The sequence below is a fragment of the Nematostella vectensis genome, chromosome 13 (genome assembly GCF_932526225.1).
Source record: "Nematostella vectensis chromosome 13, jaNemVect1.1, whole genome shotgun sequence".
Classification (NCBI taxonomy): Eukaryota; Metazoa; Cnidaria; class Anthozoa; order Actiniaria; family Edwardsiidae; genus Nematostella; species Nematostella vectensis.
Window position 1 is genome coordinate 1,217,187 of NC_064046.1, and position 21,310 is coordinate 1,238,496.

The 21,310-nt window shown below is 40.8% G+C and overlaps 3 protein-coding genes across 4 annotated transcripts in view; 2 read left to right on the plus strand and 1 right to left on the minus strand.

Moving 5' to 3' along the window:
* LOC5504126 (CD109 antigen) overlaps window positions 1-1,379 on the plus strand; it is a 47,733-nt gene extending 46,354 nt beyond the window's left edge. Inside the window, exon 37 of the mRNA XM_048721250.1 lies at window positions 359-1,379. Coding sequence (XP_048577207.1) covers window positions 359-549 — 191 coding nt within the window. The 3' untranslated portion in view covers window positions 550-1,379. The remainder of the gene's footprint in view (window positions 1-358) is intronic.
* Window positions 1,380-2,874: 1,495 nt separating this feature from the next.
* LOC5500519 (glutathione S-transferase theta-1) lies at window positions 2,875-8,450 on the minus strand. The gene is made up of 4 exons (XM_001621902.3): window positions 8,035-8,450; window positions 7,468-7,598; window positions 6,005-6,124; window positions 2,875-4,571 (listed from the first exon to the last, which is right to left on the minus strand). Exons 1-4 carry the CDS (start codon window positions 8,113-8,115, stop codon window positions 4,211-4,213), a joined length of 693 nt encoding a protein of 230 aa, XP_001621952.1. The 5' UTR covers window positions 8,116-8,450; the 3' UTR covers window positions 2,875-4,210.
* A 794-nt stretch (window positions 8,451-9,244) lies between these two features.
* LOC5500517 (translin-associated factor X-interacting protein 1) lies at window positions 9,245-20,637 on the plus strand. 2 transcript variants are annotated; one of them, XM_032368920.2, is made up of 18 exons: window positions 9,245-9,399; window positions 9,830-9,962; window positions 10,490-10,711; window positions 11,068-11,202; window positions 11,603-11,730; window positions 12,103-12,139; window positions 12,219-12,274; window positions 12,700-12,816; window positions 13,486-13,597; window positions 13,768-13,829; window positions 14,514-14,603; window positions 15,628-15,805; window positions 17,204-17,332; window positions 17,945-18,115; window positions 18,529-18,618; window positions 18,987-19,130; window positions 19,822-19,928; window positions 20,353-20,637. In XM_032368920.2, exons 1-18 carry the CDS (start codon window positions 9,368-9,370, stop codon window positions 20,537-20,539), a joined length of 2,130 nt encoding a protein of 709 aa, XP_032224811.2. In that variant the 5' UTR covers window positions 9,245-9,367; the 3' UTR covers window positions 20,540-20,637. The 2 variants fall into 2 exon arrangements, with proteins under 2 accessions (XP_032224811.2, XP_048577209.1); XM_048721252.1 differs by lacking the exon at window positions 9,245-9,399 and having other exon boundaries at window positions 10,393-10,711.
* The last annotated feature ends 673 nt before the right edge of the window (window positions 20,638-21,310 follow it).

Sequence of the window (21,310 nt, forward strand, 5' to 3'; positions counted from 1 at the left end):
ATGTGTGTATATCGTTATCGTTTAGTTAGCAGGCTGCTATAGATATGTAAAATTTGTAAACCCAGGGATATATTCCTACTTATTCTACAATCAAACGTGTGGCCTCTAAACCTTAAACCCAGGTGCTGTCTCACATCTGGTTGCGTTTTGATTCTGATTGGGTTTATTTTTGCGCCCTCTTTATTGATTTTATTAGAAGCAGTAAAGTCGTGTTGTAAAAGCCGTGTCTGTATTCTCTAATATTTTATCTGAATTCCTTTTCTATATTCGTTATTTTTATATTTATTCTTCATCATCCTTTGGAAACCACGCGCGTGGTTAAGAGTCAACGCTCCTAATTCTTAATTCTTCTTTCCAGAAAATCGCGCCACAGCGTTATACTCATCCAGACGCAAGGACGCCGGGGTATGCCGGGAATGCCCTGACTGCATCGGCTGTGATCACACAATCGTGGACCCTGACGACGGCCAATCACGCTCTCCAGGCACAGTCCCAACACTCTCTGCTCTGGCCGTGCTGTGTGCCTGGACACTAGTATCATATTTATAAACTTTGTAGCTGAGGCGTAGCGTTACGATAATACGGGCTTTCTAGCTGTCATTGAGGCGCTACAATATATCCATGAAAAAAATCAGCAATATCTAGATCTTAATCCATGCTATTCATTGCGAGTGCACTATCGCAAAAGCCAAGATTCTCGACATTTGTTCAAAAAGGCTTAACCTGGCTTAGGAGTCGACTCTATTCTTTTGTGCATAATATTTGTCCGAACACGACGTAGAGGCGTGACGTGCCTTGTAGCAATTTTAAGAACTTTTTTTATAATTTTTTTTATATTGAGAAATAATGCTGTTAGCATCAGGTTAAAATGTCCACGCAAAGTATTTCTTTGCGAAATTGTACGCAATAGGCCAGCGAGACAACAAATATCTTGATATTTTTAACGCAGGCCTCTATCTAAACCAGCTTTTGGCCTGCTTAGGGGCAGTCGCACGTCAAATTAACACCGTTAAATACACCGTGGAATCGTCATTTCGAGAGAGAGCGAAAAAGACGGCTGAAAGAGTATGTAGATGTCAAATCCGTTTGCATCGCGCGGAATTCACTAACAAAAAGACAATCAAACAGCTTTTAGATAGTGTCCAGTAGTTTTTCTCTGTGCTGGGTCGGTGACGGTAGCATTCTTGAAAAATACCGCTACCGGTGCGACTGCCTCTTTAAATATTGCTTATAAATAAATATTTCGCGGCCTTTAAAAGCATTGTATTGGAAATTGTCACTAAGGAACATCGTCAAGACAGCCTTAGACAGCTAAGGTATTGTATACTTTCTAAATTATATCCAATTCATGTACTCGTATTATTAAACACATCCACGAATCTTTTTTTCTAATGCAAGCAATCAAGGTCCCATGGGTCGTACATCCATGGACATGACGGAAAAACATGACTTGACGTTTCCAATAAGCTCATTTCACACTAAAAAAAGTCGGAAAATTCCCCTAATTACTAAGTGAGTAATATCAAAAAAATATCAAATGCGTCTTTTATAAATTGATGCGACTTTTTGTAAAGTATCATTGAAATTTGAGCTTTTGGTCCCTGAGCCCATACATAGCGCAAGGATGATCAAGGAAAAAAAAAGCCAAAAGCTGGGTATGTGCATTTTCCCCCTCATGTTATATGTGTTTCGAAAAGTGAAACTCAGTCCGGAATACAAGGAAACTATGGTCATTGTAAGAAATTTTATCTTCTTTCTTCATCTCTTCGAAGTGCGCATATTCAGGGTTTTTCCGTCATGTCACATCCATGCCTTTTCAGCCGCAAAATTGGTTCATTATTCTATTTGTTTTCTCTTTAGCAAATTAAGGTACGGAGAGTTACCCCTGTTGTGCATGGTCAAATGGTGAGCCATGAGTAAACAGGTGGGGGAGGGGAGGGCGCGGCTATATTGGGTGGCTATGAACAGTTTGCTCAAAGCAAGTCAAGTGGCAAGTCACATGCCCTGAACACCCCTGGATGTAAACCTGTAGGGCGCGACTGTGCTTTGATGGACACACTTGCGGCAACTGATACATTTGCTTACATGATGCCATTACGTTATCAGTATTTAATGGAATTTGAATAGAAGAGCGACCGCAAAGTATTCAGGGTTTTCGCGAGCTTGTGACCGCCGAGACACTCCACCTTGTTATTTTCAGTTCAGCCCCCCCCCCCCCCCCTGATAGAAAATAAAGCATTATCTAGAACGCATGCACAGGGATGCACAGGGAGCTCACCTCTACGGTTTGAATAAAGTTGAAGTTGTTTTATTAGCATTGCGTTATTGATTATTTTTAGTGCGTGTGTGCGTTTGTATCTCTTGTCTACTTTTTCGGCGCCCGGTGCTTTCTGGCGCTCTCTCATTGGTTAGCGGTCTAACGGCCGTCTCGATTTCGAAATGGCTTCCGTGTCACGAGATACCTGGTATGTCGTGACACGGAAGCCATTTCGCAGTCGAGACGGCCCGTTAAGACCGCTAACCAACGAAAGAAAGCACCGTGCGCCGAAAAAGTACACGAGATTCAAACGCACTAAAAATAATCAACCACGCAAAGCTAAAAAACAACTCTAACATTATTCAAACCGTAGAGGTGAGCTCCCTGTGACGCATGCGTGTACAGCCCACCCTTTGAAACTTACGAGTTTTCAAGATTTCCATGTGCACTTTTATTCATTTCATGCCTTCACGTCCCCTCCTAATCCTGAGCATGCGACTATCCTTATTTCATTTTTCTTTTCTGGTTTTTAATATAATGCTACCACCATTACCTAGATCTAATTTGTGTCATAAGCTTTTCAATTTATAAATATAGCAATTATAAATATAGCAATATAGGTTCAACATTCTCCATTTATTTTCCTGTTCATAACTTTAGTAATCTCCTTAGACCACAACCTTTTCTTGTTTTTAATATTACCATCTTTATCTACATGTTTGTTACTTTTGCCATAAGTATTTAGGGAGCGGTCATTTATTACTGGGGGGGCGGCAAATATGTAGGGGGGAGGCTATGTTTTTTTGGGCGCCGATTTAGGGGAGGTCCAATTTTTGGGCGCCGAATCTAAGTCTGAATACTGAGCAAGAGAGTCATTGTTCAAATGTGAATTTTATTCAGTTCACAATGTTTCCTACTATTGTATACCTACTATTGTATCTTGTTTTTATATAAATAAATTTTGGGAATCCATCTCATGGTTGACAGACAAAGCTGCCCGTTCTAATCAGTTGAACAAAACGGACACTTTAAAATGCTGCAAATTCTAGAATGTCTTTGCTAATGTCGTCGACGACGTAGTCGTTATCTAGCGACACCGGTATTTGTTGTTTATCTCTGTGTCACTTTTAAACTAGGGAAAGTGAAGATTCATACTTAAATTAAATAGGAAAAAATTGCCATGCTAGCTTATCTATATTTTAGTAAAGGTTATATTCAGCTACACTCAGTATGCATATCAAGTCTCTGTGGTTTTAAAGAGATATAATTATTGAATATAAAAATGTGGTGTTGGGGGGGGGGCACCACCAGTAATTAATGACCGCTCCCTTAGTTTATAAATATAGCTAGAACATTCTTTGTCAATTAATTTCATTTTACTTCAAAAACCACAATTATCTGCATCTTAAGGCAGTTGCTCAAAAAGCCTGTCAACTTATAAATATAGCTAGGAATTTAGCTATCAGACGTTCTTTGTTCATTTATTTTCTTGTCCGTTATTTTAGTGATCTTCTCAACCCATGATGCATTGCTGTCGTGCGATTTCTATGGCAACACAATTCGAATTACATTGTTTTCACAAGTATCAAAAGCTGTCAATTGTGTCAATCATGTGAATTATACGGTACATTTCTAGATAAAGACACTTAAACTCCGTGCAAACGAACTTTGCTGGTCATTGCTGGTAGAAACAGCCCACATTTCTGGCATTGTTTGGACCTGAAATAGCATTTCTCTTGACCGCTGCGGTCCCAGCAATGATGGCTGGAGATTGCGCTATTTGCACGGTCGGTACTTGGTAAAAGATAACAAGTGAAATCCCGACTTATTAGCATCCGTCGCAGCTATTATGTATAAACGGGAAGTTGAGGAGAGGAAAGGGCAAGTCAGCAATGCATCACGGGATGAGTGACATTTCCCCTTTAACACCAAATCAAATTAATTGTTCGTTCCTCACAACTCGTCGTGACATTTCGCTAGTTTGTGTAGGAACATGTCATGCTGCTCGTGAACAATGTACCACTTGGGTTGACTTTTTACTTTGGTAAACCACGCGAAGACCCTAGGCCATAAACTCGGTATTTCCAAATTCACCCATTCTGCTTGACACAACACTGTTGCCACGTATGTATCCGCTACCGTGAGTTCCTTGCCGCAAAGAAATGGGTTCTTCTTTAAGTAATGACTTTCTAGTACTTCTAGTTGCTTGGTGAGTTCGTGCGCACCTTGTTCTACCAATTTTTCGGTGTCTTCGTGTGACTTCAAGTGGTATTTTTCCACGAAGTGTGGATAGACATGACGATAGCCGAGGACTCTGAAACACAACGCAACCAACGCAAAAAAATAAAAAAAAATGCAATGGAATTATTTGTCCTTCATGCATTCGTTCTGACGTCCTGTCGAGCGCATTCTGTGAAAAGCATGTCATATGACGACTGCGTAGGAGACTGGGGAATTAACAGCTGTCTGTTTAGCGCCCATCCCATTCCTACTTAACAGGATCTAGAAATTTGTATCACCAGAATTTTTTTTCTTCTTGGATCGTTCATGGAGTTTATTTTACAAACTACACATCGGGTCATCACCTACATATTTCAATAGCTAGGCCTTTCCAAATTGTGCTCGGCACTATTTTAGCGTAATTTGGGTTTGGGAGCACTATTTTGATCAGAGAGCACTTTTTTGGTAAGTCAACTTCTAGCTTTTTTTTAACCCAAGTTACTAGATTTTGTTGTCTTATATAGAAATTCTAGTTTCCTTAACTACAAATAATACTATCTCAACTAGGCTAAGACTGTAAGACTGGTGATTTCGACATTTTAATAGGTAGGCTGTGCTTTGGTAACAAATATTGAGTAGCCTGTGGAGTTCATTACAATACTAGAATGCCTTATCTAGAAGATCTGTTTGCTATGTTATCTTGTTTTACATTTATTGTAATTATTTCTCGTCAGGAAATTGTTATAGTTAAGGTCTGTTATCAGGTTTGACATTATTGACATTGGTGATGTTTGTAAATGAACATTGTTTTTAGTAACAAAGGTAAACAAACACAAAAGAGAACAAAGTCATTTATAATACAGTTTTAGTTGTTATACACTAAAATGTGGTTTACCCGTTAATGGACAACAATATAAGATACTCTAATGCATGTATATAATAAAAGCAATATTCTTTCTTTTATTCAAATTTTAATTAAAACACTTATCTCTAAATTGTCTTAAAAATATACGGTAATTTTCTTTTCGCCAATGAGCACTATTTGAGCCCTTTTTGATTTTGGAGCAGTTTTAAGCACTTTTTGGGAGCACTTTTCTGGCTTTTTGGGAGCACTATCTGGAAACGCCTATCAATAGCCTTCGACTGGATATCGAACTATCCAATTGAGCAGACAGAAATGGGGGGGGGGGGGGGGGGTGTGCACGGGTTATTGGAGTTATCAAATGACTGTTGCAATTTCAATGGAAATTGATCTTGCATCCGAGTCTTTGAGGGTTTGAATTACTGAGGGCAGATATATAGGGAATGTGTGACGCAATCCCAATATAAATTTGATTTTGCGAGTTATTGAGGGTTCGAGTTATTGAGGGCAAAAATGCAGTGAATGTATGACACAAATCAAAGGGAAATGCTTCTGATTCGAGTGATCGAGGGCTCGATTTATTGGGGACAAAAATACAGGAATTGTATGACGCAAACCAAAGGGTTACCAAGGTTCGAGTACCCGGATGCTACAATGCTCTTTACCTGTGTAGGGTAGTGCTCCCCCAATGCATCACGGATAATACCTCAGACCTCTGCTCTAAGGTTGAGCCCCAACCAGCGAAATTGGTGTACTTCTGAGCGAGATAACGCAATATCGCTATCCTAAAGGCAACAATAGAGAAAGCAGAATAAATGGATGGTGGAGTGTACACTAGAGGAGTCCGAATGATAGTATAGTGTATATTACACGCTGGGCCAAGGGCAGGATAGGCATGTTTTAGCAAGCGCGTCGGGGACTGTTCGCGCGCTACGGTCACGGGGTAGGAGCTGAAATTAGGGAACGTGACTTTTCGTAGGGAACGTGAGTTTTCTAACGCGAAGAGCGGTCGCAAAACAAGGCACATTTCAGACAAATTTTGGAGAATTTCGTGGTTTATAATTTAGCTTAGCAACTCTTTTGTAAACGCCTAGCTACGCGCTGGGAAAACAAAGACACAAAACGAATCGTTCAGCAAAATATCTGTTCCGCAGCCATTTTCTTTGCTAGCTGTGAAGATATATGAGCCCTCGGTTGTTGGGAGAAAATCATCCCGAATGGTTCCGCTGACAAATTTGTGGAGTCGAACTAGTTGTGCTGGGGATATTTTTGGGGGGCGCTGGAGCGAATGCTTGATGAAAAAAAAAAAAAAAAACGTCCCGATCGGTTATCCGGGCAATTATTCATGTGGAATGGTACCTCCTGGGAAAAAGGAACAGATAAATTTTCCCCAGCAACTTTTAAAATGGATATTTCGGCATCAGAACATATTCAAACGACGAAATATTCCATTTTAACGTGTTTCGGTAAGGGGTGTTTGTTGTATGCCCTTGGGAAAAGGCCCCAGTTGGCGGATTCAGGGATTTGAAGACTATGGTACAGTTTTTTTCATATATCAAACCCCTCTTTAATATATAACCGGAATCCGCCACTCGTATCTAATTTATTTAACTTGCGTTGTCTTCGCCCTAGTGATCAATAGACAACAACAACAAAATAGCGCGCCTGAACAAGACATAAATGTCCTTTTACAGAGATATTTCTAAAGTTAGGGCACCAAAAACATTATACGTTGAAGTCCATCAGACACTTTTTTGACACTTCGTAATTGATAAAAGCGAAATGCAAACGGTAACGGTTTGAGTTGTTAGCTCAAGAAATCCCTATGTAAACTTTCAACGCACTGCTGGATAATTGCATCCGCTTGGAAAATAAAATTTACTGAATTCTAAATTTGAGAAAAATATTCCATGGCTGAAATAATCAATTTTTGAATTATGGATAAAGGCTCGAGAAATGGATAAATTCAATATTAAGTATCTGTTATATTCAAATAGACTAGGACGCATTTCTATTATTGTCTGAGAGACTGACCCTGCATGACAGGAGTCATCATCTTATCATCTGCAATCAAATGGGTTCCCTAAGGTTTCAGCGCGACCCGCGCTATTCCTATATCACGACTTACCCTTCATAGATAATGGTTTTTCCATCAACCAATACCGGGACTTCCTGGTGAGGATTCATGGCCATGAATTTTGAGTTCTTGTGCTCTCCCTCAAAAATATCCACATCGATCAGCTCAACCGGTAAATCATTCTACAAAAATATAGTTTTAGCAAATCCGTGTTTTAATGGTAGATTTGGATTTAAATTAAAAGTATTTACCGCTGTGAAATGTGAAATGCCTGTATTTGATTGCTTATACTCTCTGGTCATATTTTAATTCAAATATCAAAACCAAACTCAAATTTTATAATGTGTTGGAAAGGTTATTTAAATGTATCGGCGATGAATGTTCGATAAATACAAACGGCAGTTACGAATTCATCAGGAAATAGCATTTGCTCTCCGGTTTGTTTACATAACGTTAAAATACTCACAAATGGTGCGAATAATCGAAAATCGATTAGATATTCCGTGCATGTCTAAGTGATCTTCGATATAGGACCGAGTATCTCATATGTGGTTGTCGTGAGCGCTAAGGCAATAACATGGATGTGCTTAGGTTGTATTTAAACTCCATCTTACTTACCTGAAGGAGATAAAGCCAAACAGAGCGACAACACGGTGAAATACGGACGAGGTATAGCTTGAAGGGGTCTTGCTTCGACATTCTCTACTCGACGCACTCGTAAATAAGCGTCAAGGGCATAATTAGCCACGAGAAAACAAACACTCGGTGTAGCTTAAGCTTTGTACCAATTGCAACTTATGACGGTCCAAAGAGGACAAATTCTAGGAACCATTCGCACTAGAACTTCCTTGTGACTTTGAGGCCACCGTTGATCGATAACTAGTGCTACTAAGCACAATGAGTCATTAGAGTATTGTCGTTTCACACCTCAAAAGTTTGACGTAGATCTATCACCGGCCAATCATACAAAGAAACTATAAACAAAAAATCGAGAGTCAAAATAGCAACCATAAACTAGACCAAACACTCTTTCAATTTTTTTTATACTCGTGAGGAATAAGCACTTAAAGCTACTTTTGATCACGGGCTATAAAATTATTAGGTCACATGATGATATGATGATGATATCTATCCACGGGCATTCTTCTGCCGGATTATTACACATATCCTACTATGACGCAAGATTTTAATCCTTTAGGAAAAAGTACTATTGTTAGAAAGTCTTGATTATATTCGTCGGTACTACGGAGCCTTGAGTGCATTTACGCCTCACATACCACTATCATCAAATTTTCTTCTTCTTTACATACATGTCCTTAATTCCAAGAGCTTTATAGGCCTCTTTATATGAGCAGCTATAGTCTCGAGGAATGGGGGGGGGGGGGGGGTGGTAATAAGAGGGATTAGCAAATATTGAGCAAACAACTAAAATTGCCCTTGCATCTTTTTGTTACAAATTGTTTCAGTTTTGATGATTACAGCACATTTTATTCCACTTGTTTTGCTTGATATTATTATTCTAAAATCGCGAAATCGCGAATATAAAGTGATCTGGTTTTTACGAAAATATGAAAATCGCGAAAATAGAGTGTCGCGAAGTATCGTCATCGCAAAATCGCGAAATTTTGACGTCGCGAAAATTAAGTGGAATAAAGTAACTAAACAAAAATAGGTAAAACCCCCGGTTAATTCCAGAAAGTAAAAATAAGCCAAACCGAACCATATCGCAAATGTACAACGTTTGTCTGTGGAGAAGACTCAGTATCGGTCTAAAGAGTCTTGTCATGGTCTACCTGTGGTGCAGCGCGCGCAAGTCCTGGGCCGAGGTGAAGGGTTACTAAGGTCCTCAACATAGCAACAACAAGAACCAAGATGGAGTCCAGACGAAGATAGCAGAACGCTCAGAAAATACACCGAGAAAAATTCGCAGTTTAAAATATATCAGTTAAAAATGTCGCATACACGTTTGCCGCCTCTTCCGCCGTAAGTATACGAATTTTCATTTGAATTTTACTTATTGGCGATGTTTTGCAAGGCGATTTTATTAGAAGACTTTTCTATGTTTGTACTTAGTGTTTTACGATGTTATATTTACTTATATAAGTAGTGAAGTTGAATAGACTAGCTTGCAAGGAAGAAGAATGTTTAGCTGGGTTTATAGCGATATATTAGTAAACCGTCTCGTTGGGTTTTATTTTAGAGTTATGTCATTTTGTATTGTGACCAAATGCCCTGATTCAATTTTCCCTGATTTCTAATACACAAGACAGCAATCATTTATCAAGTTATCAGCTTTTTATCTGTAAAAAAAAGATATTTTGAATTAGTTTGAGGACTTCACTTTTTGGTTTACTTATAGACTGAATATGTAATTGTGTAACTGTAAAGTAATTGTATTTCCTGTTTGTCACAGGTCATTGTCAAGTCAAGCACAAATAGCTAATAAAGTGCCCAAGCAATACAATGGGTTAAGTGGGCCAAGTTATTCCTTAACGTCTGCTAATGGTGCACAGAAATACACTCTCCCTCCGGCCCTAGTTCTCCAGGTATGATAATGGCCACATCTTCAGTTTAACATCCAGTATGCATTTCAAATGCTTAAACGATGCTGGATATTCTCATCCATTGAGGCATTGAGAATAGTTAGAAATTTTAGAAAAATGTGAATATGGTTTTGAACTCTGGATACCTCACATTGACAGTATAAAACATCACAAAACATCATTATTTTTATTCCCTATGTCCTCTGTAAAATTTAAGTCTACTGGGTTTGGGGGGGAGGGGAGGGGGAGGGCAATTTCCCGTGCTTTTCCACTTAGCTATCCTAGATAATCTGCAAACACCCAGGGTTAGCTCTGGGGCTATTGGCCCCCTATCATGTTGTATATACTGTGTGCATATTTAACTACTTATTACCTTCCCCTATTCTACCTGCACAAACTAGTAATACTTGGTACTTTAACCTATTCTTTTTAGCCTAATGTTGACACAAGGGCTGGAACCCTGGATACCTGGCCTGCCTGGCCTGGCTGGCCTACTAGTAATACTTGGTACTTTAACCTATTCTTTTTAGCCTAATGTTGACACAAGGGCTGGAACCCTGGATACCTGGCCTGCCCACGCCCTTGGCCCAAGTGCTCCAGACCTTAATCCTGGTGCTGTTAAACAGTCGACCGAGTTTATGCCTAAGGGTGTCCATAAACCCAAATTCCTGGAGCAGCTTGAGGCGTTTTTACAGAAGGAGTTAAGGTCCCTGGACTGTACAGAGATGGTGCCAAGTGAAAAAAGGCTACAGGTTTGTCACCTCATACACCAATTCCAACTAAGGTTGTACTAGAAGAATCCATGTGTCCTAATGCGCAACGTCCTATGGTATCAAATGAATGTGCAAATACGCGTGAATATAAACAAAGGCTTTAATAGCTGTAGCGTTTTTGTTTATTTGGCTATAAATATTCACATGGCTTTCAATGACCAGTATTTACTATTTGCATATTCCTCATAAAACACTACACAGTTTAGGACTCATAGATTTGTCGCAAGCTCAAGCAACTGTGAAATTTAATCCATCATATAATCAAAACAGACCAGATTATATTGAATGTTGTCTGATGTTTCAGGCATTATATTGTATGTTGTCTGATGTTTTAGGCATTTAGAGAGGTGTTTGAGTACCTGATAGAAGACTTCAAGACCTATAAACCTCTGCTGTCAGCCATCAAGCATGAATATGAGATGATGCTCATTCACCAGAGGGAAAGAATTCGAGATCTGGAACCTCTCAAGGTTAGAAAAATAAATCCAATTTTTACTCAATACGCCAAATTTAAAAGACTATAACAGGCAGAATTCATTTTTGGAGAGCCTAATACAAATTGTCTGACTTGATATGGGCCACAGAGAACCCAATAAAGTGAGTGGGAGAGGCAGGATGGGGTCTGTACTCTCCCTCATCCTCCCTGAATTCTATGGGGTTACGAATCATGGTCTTTTTTTTATCTTAATTATGGCAATTGAATTGGGATCAAGAATCTATGATCTTGGTAAAAGTGCTGATCTCCATCTTCCTCTTAGATAAAAATTATTTTTCCCTCCCCTTAGATACTTTTCTTTTCTCTTTCTTGTCATACTCCCGTTCTTTTCCACCCCAGATGGTGCAAATGGTAAAACCAAAATCTACTTACAGGCGATGTTAGTTACTGTCTCTGAGCAGTGTGAGAAAAAACTGTTCTCCATGAAACAAGAAGAGAAGTCTGACATGATAGATATGAGAAAGGAAAACCTGAAACTCCAGAGGACTATAGAACAGCTGAGGTGAGTGGAGGAAACAAGAGTTACAACAGAAACTGAATACATGTCAGGCACATGTGTGTGTAGAGGTAGTCAGTATGTTAGCCAGATTGTTTTTTCAGGGTATAACACCCCTTATAAGGCAGTATCCTCAAGCTCTGATATCAGTAAAAGTGAGCACAAAAAGTGGATCAAAACTACTAAGAGGATAAAGGGTTGTTTTGCTATCAGTTACTTGTTTCAATCTCTCAACACTAAATTAAAAAAAAAAAAATTCTAATCATTTTATGGTCATGAGATGACTATGTCCATAAATGTAATTAAAAAGAATGTTAGATTTTCTTACCCAAATTGTCCAATCTGATAAAAGCTTATCGGAAATGGTATTTTTTTCAGAGAGGACCAGGTTTCCTTAAAGGTACAGGTTGAAAAAGTAAGTACATTGAATTCTTAAAAGATGTAAGAAGATAAAAGTACAGATCATGACCCAACAGCTTCTTGTTATTTTCTAGCTGCAAGAGGAGGTCGGTGCGGAATACCTTCGATACAGAAATGAGTGTGATGCAAGGTAGCTCTTCTAATATTCTGTGACTCGCATTCCGTCATTTGCCTTCCAGTCCTGTAGGCTCCATGGGATGTGGATGCTTCCTTCCTCCTCATCCTTCCTTGGGGGTGGGGAAGGGAAGGGGAGGGGGGAGGGGGGGGGGGGGGAGGGCAGTTTCCCCTGCCCCACCACTTAGCTATCCTAAGTGTATCCTAGGATGTGTATTAAAGGGTCTTAAACTAAATCATTGACAACAATATGTTTGCTAAGTGCACTCCTTTATGCTTGCCACCAGTCTTGTACTTTTCAATTGCCATTGAGTGCTCGTCAATAGCTTTAATAAAAACGCACCTCCCCACCTCAAAACCAGGGCACATGCCTACCTTTGCTGATAAAAAAAAATCCTCAAAATATCACTTGGACATGCCCAACACATGTGTCACTTACAGGAAAATGTTGATCGCCGACATCAATGAGCTGAAATACCAGCAGGAAGACTCCAAGACAAGTACTGACGAGGAAGGGGAGGGGAAGGAGGATGTCACATTCCTCAAACTGGCACTCAAGTAAGTACATGCAGTGAGACTAACTGCATCACATGGTCATGGTGGCAGGGTGGGCTTGCACGGGTGAATAAGAGGGGTGTTCAGGAGGGGTGGGCTTTCAGGGAATACTAAGGGCACATATGATCTTCCATGTTTATATATTTATTCATTCATTTACTTGTTTATTTATTTATTCAAAATAATAATAAAATGAGTCCAAAAATAAAGCAAATTCTTGTTTCCCGGGAGGTACTCCAATATCAAATGAGGATCATCGTCGGGATTTTTTTGGAAACAACCCTAAAAGATACTAAAGTGGGCGTGGTCTGTTTATATTTTAACCCTAAAAGATACTAGAGTGGGCGTGGATACCTCACACTAACGTAAATAATTTGTAATAAAAACGTTTATTTAAAACTGACTCTAATGGAAAATTGATACGTTTTAACGCTCTTTCACGAGCTACAAGTTAGATGAGCGATTGCTATAATAGCACCCTAAAAGATACCGAGGTAAAAAATCTGGGCATTCTCATTTTCACCCCTAAAAGATACCCAAGGCTCCAAATTTACACCCTAAAAGATACGACGAGGATCCCCGTCCGATGGATATAGGGAGTACCCCCAGGGGCTAATTTCTGGTCTCTAGCTGTGAGAACATTGTTGATCAATTTCTTTGCGTCACTTCAAGGAAAGCGAGGGAGGATCTTGATGCTAAGAACTACAAACTTGCCAAGATGGAGTCAGACTATGGCGACGTTGTTCCCAGACGAGACTTCGAGAAGCTGGAAGCTCAGTGTGCGGTAAATCCATACTCTTTAATCTGCTCATTGAATGTAGTATCATCTGAAGGTATTTTTTAGGGATGACAGCTTTGAGGTATCTTAGTATGTTCATCAGTATCAAAGAGAATTGATTTGTTGAGGATTGCTCATAGCAGTCTAAAACAAATATAATTATTGCCTTATTTCAGAAACTTCAAAAAGACACCGAGCAGTTCACATCAGATCACCAGAAGCTGATGCAAGAACACAAGTACGTATCACACTTATTGTAGGGGAGGGGGAACTGTTGCAAGAACACATGAATGCATAACACTGATTTAAGGGGGAGAGGGAAATATTGGCGCGCCAAAAAATCAAGATGTTTTTTTTAGCTAAAATAACAAAATATATTGTCTTTATGGGAAGGGTGCAGAGTGCTATTCGAAAGTGATTTGGCATTATCGAAAGTAACTCATTACTATTAGGGAGTGATTTGGCATTATCGGAAGTAACTCGGCACTATTCGGGAGTGATTTGGCATTATCGGAAGTAACTCGGCACTATTCGGCAGTCATTTGGCATTATCGGAAGTAACTCGGCACTATTCGGGAGTGATTTGGCATTATCGGAAGTAACTCGGCACTATTCGGCAGTCATTTGGCATTATCGGAAGTAACTCGGCACTATTCGCGAGTGATTTGGCATTATCGGAAGTAACTCGTTACTATTCGGGAGTGATTTGGCATTATCGGAAGTAACTCATTACTATTAGGGAGTGATTTGGCATTATCGGAAGTAACTCGGCACTATTCGGCAGTGATTTGGCATTATCGGAAGTAACTCGGTACTTTTCGGGGTTGGCATTATCGGAAGTTACTCGCCACTACTCGGGAGTGACCAGCTATTCCTTTTTACGTCATTAATCACAAAGTTGTATTTTGTATTCTTGTTGCAGTGCTCTATTGGAAGTATATAACAAAGTTTTGGAGCAGCGTGACCAGTTTTCTCTCGATAACGATGCCATGCGACGGAGTGCGACCCCAAGGTAAACTTGCTTGCGGTGATCTTCTTAAATTATCCTGAAGAGATGGTCTGAATCCCCAATCACGTATTTCTATCCCATGTTTGACATAATTCCCGGCAAAATCTGTACCTATAGGGCCTATAGCTGAAATCTCGTTCCCCGGTAACCGGCTTTTTCCTTTCCTAAAATAAGGCCAATTCCGTTCCCCGATGAGCTTCTTTTTCCTGGCTTACAAAGATATCAATCTCGTTCCCTGGTAACCGGCATTTTCCTTTCCTTAAAAAAAGGCCAATTCCGTTCCCCATTAAGCTTCTTTTTCCTGGCTTACAAAGAGATCAATCTCGTTCCCCGGCAACCAGCTCTTTCCCTGCCTAAAATAAGGCAAATCTCGTTCCCCGGTGACCGGCTTTTTCCTTTCCTAAAATAAGGCCAATTCCGTTCCCCATTAAGCTTTTTTTTTCCTGGCTTACAAAGAGATCAATCTTGTTCCCTGGTAACCGGCATTTTCCTTTCCTTAAAAAAAGGCCAATTCCGTTCCCCGATGAGCTTTTTTTCCTGGCTTACAAAGATATCAATCTCGTTCCCCGGTGACCGGCTTTTTCCTTTCCTAAAATAAGGCCAATTCCGTTCCCCATTAAGCTTTTTTTCCCTGGCTTACAAAGAGATCAATCTCGTTCCCTGGTAACCGGCATTTTCCTTTCCTTAAAAAAAGGCCAATTCCGTTCCCCGATGAGCTTTTTTTCCTGGCTTACAAAGATATCAATCTCGTTCCCCGGTGACCGGCTTTTTCCTTTCCTAAAATAAGGCCAATTCCGTTCCCCATTAAGCTTCTTTTTCCTGGCTTACAAAGAGATCAATCTCGTTCCCCGGCAACCAGCTCTTTCCCTGCCTAAAATAAGGCAAATCTCGTTCCCCGGTAACTGGCTTTTTTCCCTGGCCTGAAGTAAGGCGAGTCCCGTTCCTGTTTTATCCCTTTGAGATCCTGTCTGGGATAAGGGTATTTTAATAGCGGATTGCAAAGATGATTGTATCTATAATCTTTCAGGCCAAGATGGGACAAATGTGGACAGTATGTGGAGGGTGGCCCGGACAGATGGAATGAGTTATCCCAGAACCGGACAAGTGATGAGCTGGTTGACGTGCTGTTGGCCGAGATGACCGGACAGGACGTGTCTCAGATACAGTCCGGCGCGTCCACCGGGGCCGAGTACTTTGATGGCCAGGTAAGTGAGCTTACTCGTGTGACCGCGGTAATAATGATTAACCAATCATATTGCTATAAGCTTTCGCGTGACCGCGGTAATAATGATTAACCAATCATATTGCTGTAAGCTTTCACGTGACCGCGGTAAAAATGATTAACCAATCATATTGCTATTAATCATATTGCTATTAGCTTTCACATGACCACAGTAATAATGATTAACCAGTCATATTGCTATTAGCTCTCACGTGACCGCGGTAATAATGATTAACCAGTCATATTGCTATTGGCTTTTACATGACCGCGGTAATAATGATTAACCAGTCATATTGCTATTAGCTTTTACGTGACCGCGGTAACAATGATTAACCGATCATATTGCTATTAGCTTTTACATGACCGCGGTAATAATGATTAACCAGTCATATTGCTATTAGCTTTTACGTGACCGCGGTAATAATGATTAGCTAGTCATATTGCTATTGGCTTTTACATGACCGCAGTAATAATGATTAACCAATCATATTGCTATTAGCTTTCACATGACCGCGGTAATAATGATTAACCTGTCATATTGCTATTTGCTTTTACAGGACCGCGGTAATAATGATTAACCAGTCATATTGCTATTTGCTTTTACATGACCGCGGTAATAATGATTAACCAGTCATATTGCTATTAGCTTTTACATGACCGCGGTAATAATGATTAACCGATCATATTGCTATTAGCTTTTACATGACCGCGGTAATAATGATTAACCAATCATATTGCTATTAGCTTTCACATGACCGCGGTAATAATGATTAACCAGTCATATTGCTATTAGCTTTTACGTGACCGCGGTAATAATGATTAACCGATCATATTGCTATTAGCTTTTACATGACCGCGGTAATAATGATTAACCAGTCATATTGCTATTGGCTTTTACGTGACCGCGGTAATAATGATTAGCTAGTCATATTGCTATTAGCTTCTTACGTGACCGCGGTAATAATGATTAGCTAGTCATATTGCTATTGGCTTTTACATGACCGCAGTAATAATGATTAACCAATCATATTGCTATTAGCTTTCACATGACCGCGGTAATAATGATTAACCAGTCATATTGCTATTATCTTTTACATGACCGCGGTACTAATGATTAACCATTCATATTGCTATTAGCTTTTACAGGACCGCGGTAATAATAATTAACCAATAATATTGCTATTAGCTTTTACATGACCGCGGTAATAATGATTAACCCCTCTCTAATGATTAGCTCTCGCTATACCGGCCACCCCGCCGCTGTTTAGTGTCCTGGGGTCGGTACTGCGAGATTCTGTTTAGCAACCGGTCATCTTAAAGAAGTGCATTTACCATCTTGCCTTACTTGCTAACGTCAGCGCTCCGTTGTCTACTCGCACAGGGAACTGGTCCCGAGGTTCCACGCTTCTTGCGCTTCGAGGGTCAAGTACGTAACCGCCGACTTGGCAAACGCGACACTTCTCTTCTGATCAAAGACATCTGGCAAGAGAAAGCGGCTCACGATGCCGAGGTGCGATTCTAAGGAAAAAAAATATTTCAAACTTTATAACTAAGAGGATTCGTTGGTATTGAAAAGTGAAGCATATCTTGGTCACTCCAAGGCTCGATTTCCAGCCAACGCTAGGCCTCATCGAAAAAAATGAAAATCGAGCCTTGGTCACGCCGATTGGCTGGTGAAGTTCAAGTCAATCAGATAGCATTTTTCTGTCATCCTCACTTAAATAGAAACCTAAAACTGTCATGGTGGCATCTCAAGGCTCACTTTAAGATATTCTGTTTTATTCTGTTAGTAAATATATTCTTATAAGTAGCCTTTTTGCAAGTAGCATATTTACTCGAAATTTTTTTCTAAGAAAAGATTCCGGGAAAAAGTCCCTACGTAAAGATGTTATTTGAATAGGAGGGGGGGGGGGGGGGGGGAAGCTGAATAAGAAATCATTCAATACAATTTTTTCAGACTCCTCCTCCTACTGGAAGTAAAAGTTTTTAGAGGAACCCTCTTCGGAGCAGTTAGTTCGGTCTCCCGGTTTCTCACCAACCCCTACCCCTTAAAATTATAAAACTGAATATAAGAGTATTATACTGGATGAACGGTCCTTGAATAGTTTGGTTGTATGTTTAGAAAGTGGAAGGCGAGCGGAGCGACCTGGGCGAGTTCCTCTACACATATCTGCAGCGTCGGTTTGGCATCGAAAACATGATCATTGAATGGGGATATAACCTGTACGACGCATGCAACCGGTACAACCATGACCCCAGGATAGGGCTGTTCTACGGCATTCTACAAAAAGAGGTGGGTATATATATATCAAAGAGAAGAGAAGGTGGTAGTAACATGACCCCAGGATAGGGTTGTTCTACGACATTCTACAAAAAGAGGTGGGCATATATATAACAAAGAGAAGGGAAGGTGGTAGTATCATGACCCTAGGATGGGGCTGTTCTACGGCATCCTACAAAAAGAGGTGGATATATATTTCTAGGGTGGGGCTCTAGTGGATCTAACCATGGCATGAAGGGGACGGGGGACGGGGGTATCCTGACCTCAAGATATGGGTACTCTACGGAATCCTACAAAAATGATGTGTACAGGTATAGGATGGGAAAGGGGTGCAACTGATGAGGCTCACTAATGTGTGTCCTTGTTTGCCAGGTTGACGAGGTTTCAACTGATGAGGCTCACTAATGTGTGTCCTTGTTTGCCAGGTTGACGAGGCTGTCTACCACGATCAGCTGGTCATGCTCGAGAAACTCTACAACGCTCTGACAAAGGCGGACCTGGCGTCGGGAAATCAGGTATTCGTCAGATATCCATGTCTCACATCTAACAGTGAACTCTTGCCGAAGATTTCTAGATTAATCGCCTTTTGCTTTCCGTCATTCAAAAACCTTGAAACTTTTTCATTGGCCAGCGCTGAAATGGTTTCCAATCATACATTGCACATAAACCGGATAGGCACAGCTTGTTATGTGATGTGGTTTGATTTTGAATCCAGATGGGCACAGCTTGTTGTGTCCGGCAACTAAACTGGGAGGAAATTGGCGGGAGAAAAATAATTGCGTGCGTACGACGCACGAGTCTTCTAAAACTTCATGCTTGGCTAATGGTAGAGGAAAAAGGAAGTTTTTGTCACTGATATTTTTTGCCATTTGTGCTTCTTCAGGGCTCGTTATCGCGTGCAGATTTCGAGCAAAGCATGCGAGCTTTCTTCACCCTCAAAGACGACGAGTCCATCACGGCCCTTATCAAAGCGGCGGAGCAGGAGTCCCCCGGTGACGCCATTACGTACAAGAACCTTTTCACCGAGGTGAGTCGAAATATTCTTACATCTTGTCTGTCAATTCTTCCATCTTTCATAGATGGTGGGTAGTTGTGTTTGTGGTGGTTAAAATGACAACGATGGCAGTGGACACCGTTACGTACAAGAACCCTTTTAGTGCTGAATTATCAATATATCTAATATCTTGTGCGACGTCTGTCGATTCCTCCATCTGTCGGAGATGGTAGGTAGTGATGGTGGCTAGGGTGATGACTGTGATTATTAAAATGATAGCCAGGATAGCTGGTTAACCTAGTTCCCCAGTTGAGCTGAAATCTCCATACATCTTTTCGCCAACTTCCTTCGCCACCTTGAAAAGTACCCAAGACTTCGCTTGAAAACAAGGCGAAAGTTAACTGCGCATTGTAAGAGAAATCTCGCCTGGCTTTTAAACGAATGCTTGTTACTTCTGAAGATGGCGCCCGAAACGGTTCAGAAGAAGAACTGTCTATGAAAAAGACGATCAGTGTTGTTAATGTTACTAAATTTGTCAATCTGTGGATGATGGTCATACTTATCGGTCGTTGTGCCGATAAGTATGGAGATTATTGTCTAATCTTTGAAAAAGACACTCTCAGGACCCAAACCCCCTCCCCCTACCCCGAGTTGTTGATATCCCTTGCGAGTCCTAGCCGTTCAGACTTGGGGTACATATCTCATCTCATTTGTTCTTGCACAGGACGAAGAAGGCCGTGCTGGCCCGTTTGTTGACAAGGTGCGCGATCAGGACAAGGTTGAACAGGCCTTGTACGTCAAGGAAGTGGAGAACGCCCTCGGTGGCGCTAGGTAAGAAATGACAAGAATCCCTCTCTCTCCTCCACGGTCGCTCGTTCTGTCCAAGATGGCTGCCAGCAATACCAGCAAGACGCCACATTGAAAATCACCCATCGGACAATTACACGTCCTGTGTTTTCCATGACATGATTGTTCATCTCTGAGTTTTTCCTGATTTCGCTTACGTCTTCTTTAGAGATTTTTGTTGTTTTGTTTTTAATTATCTTTTTTTTAATTCTTCAAACGGTTCTGTTGTTACCAGACTCCCGAAGTCCCCGATATTTTTATTTAAACCATCATTGTTGTGCTAATCAAAGCCTTTTTGCTCCCTGATGAGTCGACGGCTTTGTGGTTATCTGACTCCCACAAGCCCCCGGCTAAGATCATTTTTATGCTTATCTTTTGTTGTGCTGATCAAAGTCTATTTTCTCCCTAGCGAGGTATCGGTTGAGGATGTGCGCCAGGCCTTCCAGGCAGTTGATCCTCAAATAAGTCCCGACATCCTCACCAAGTACCTAAACCGCGCGTTCGCCTCGAAACAGGAGCCTGGAACCAAGGTCGAGACGGCGCTTTTGCTGAAGAGACTCCAGACCGGCAGCATTAAAAGAGTTGGCAAGAAATAAGTGGTCAAGAAAAGAAATCTAATTTTTAGCGCTTTGTAACATGTTGAATATATTGTATATATGATAAACAAATATTAGAATTAAAAAACTTAACCATGGACATTGTCTACCTTTTTTTTCGTATATCTGTCTGTCTGCCATGTCAATTCTTCTATCTGTCTGGTGTTCGTCTCGTATCCGTCAGGCCCTTTTCTAACTCAAGTCAGCCTACCGCGCCCAAGTGCACGCTCTCGTACGCGGTCTTGGGGGGCGGGGTTCTCGATTGAGAACACTAGCTATATTACTCGAGCGCATCCGCCCATTTTGTCATCGATCGTAGTAAAATACCACGAGTCAAAAAGCGCCCATTACCATCGGCTGATTTGGGGAAGCCAATGCGATATTTTCGATTGAAATTGGTAAATTATCAAACTTTGTTTTTAGATGGTTATTTCGAGATTTTAGCGCATAGTGTGTCTCCAATATACAATGAAATCAACTGGTATGGCTGACTGCGTTTTGGTCAACCGATCTGCTACGTCGCCTTGTGGGTTGCCTGTGTTATAAGGCTAGGTTCCGCGCTTCCCGAGCTTCTCGCTTTCGTCCCTGCTTTAATAAACTAAGGGGGTGGGGAGGAGGAGCTATAAAGCAAGGCAGAAGAAAAAGTAACGTACCAACGAAAGATTGTACTGTAAGGCGAGAAATAAGGCCTAAAACGCTGGCTCACACAATGCACACGTCAACCAATCGGCGCAAATGAGAGGGTTTCTTTTGTGGGGGAAATTTTCTCTC

Excerpts from the sequence above, each read along its gene's own strand:
- LOC5500519 (XM_001621902.3), bottom strand. The coding sequence starts at position 8,115 with ATGTCGAAGCAAGACCCCTTCAAGCTATACCTCGTCCGTATTTCACCG. Across the intron at positions 6,125-7,467 it reads AAAACCATTATCTATGAAGG|GATAGCGATATTGCGTTATC; the intron begins GTAAGTCGTGAT and ends TGTTGCCTTTAG. Across the intron at positions 4,572-6,004 it reads GGGAGCACTACCCTACACAG|AGTCCTCGGCTATCGTCATG; the intron begins GTAAAGAGCATT and ends GTTGTGTTTCAG.
- LOC5500517 (XM_032368920.2), top strand. The coding sequence starts at position 9,368 with ATGTCGCATACACGTTTGCCGCCTCTTCCGCC. Across the intron at positions 12,275-12,699 it reads AGAAATGAGTGTGATGCAAG|GAAAATGTTGATCGCCGACA; the intron begins GTAGCTCTTCTA and ends TGTCACTTACAG. Across the intron at positions 13,598-13,767 it reads AGCTGGAAGCTCAGTGTGCG|AAACTTCAAAAAGACACCGA; the intron begins GTAAATCCATAC and ends GCCTTATTTCAG.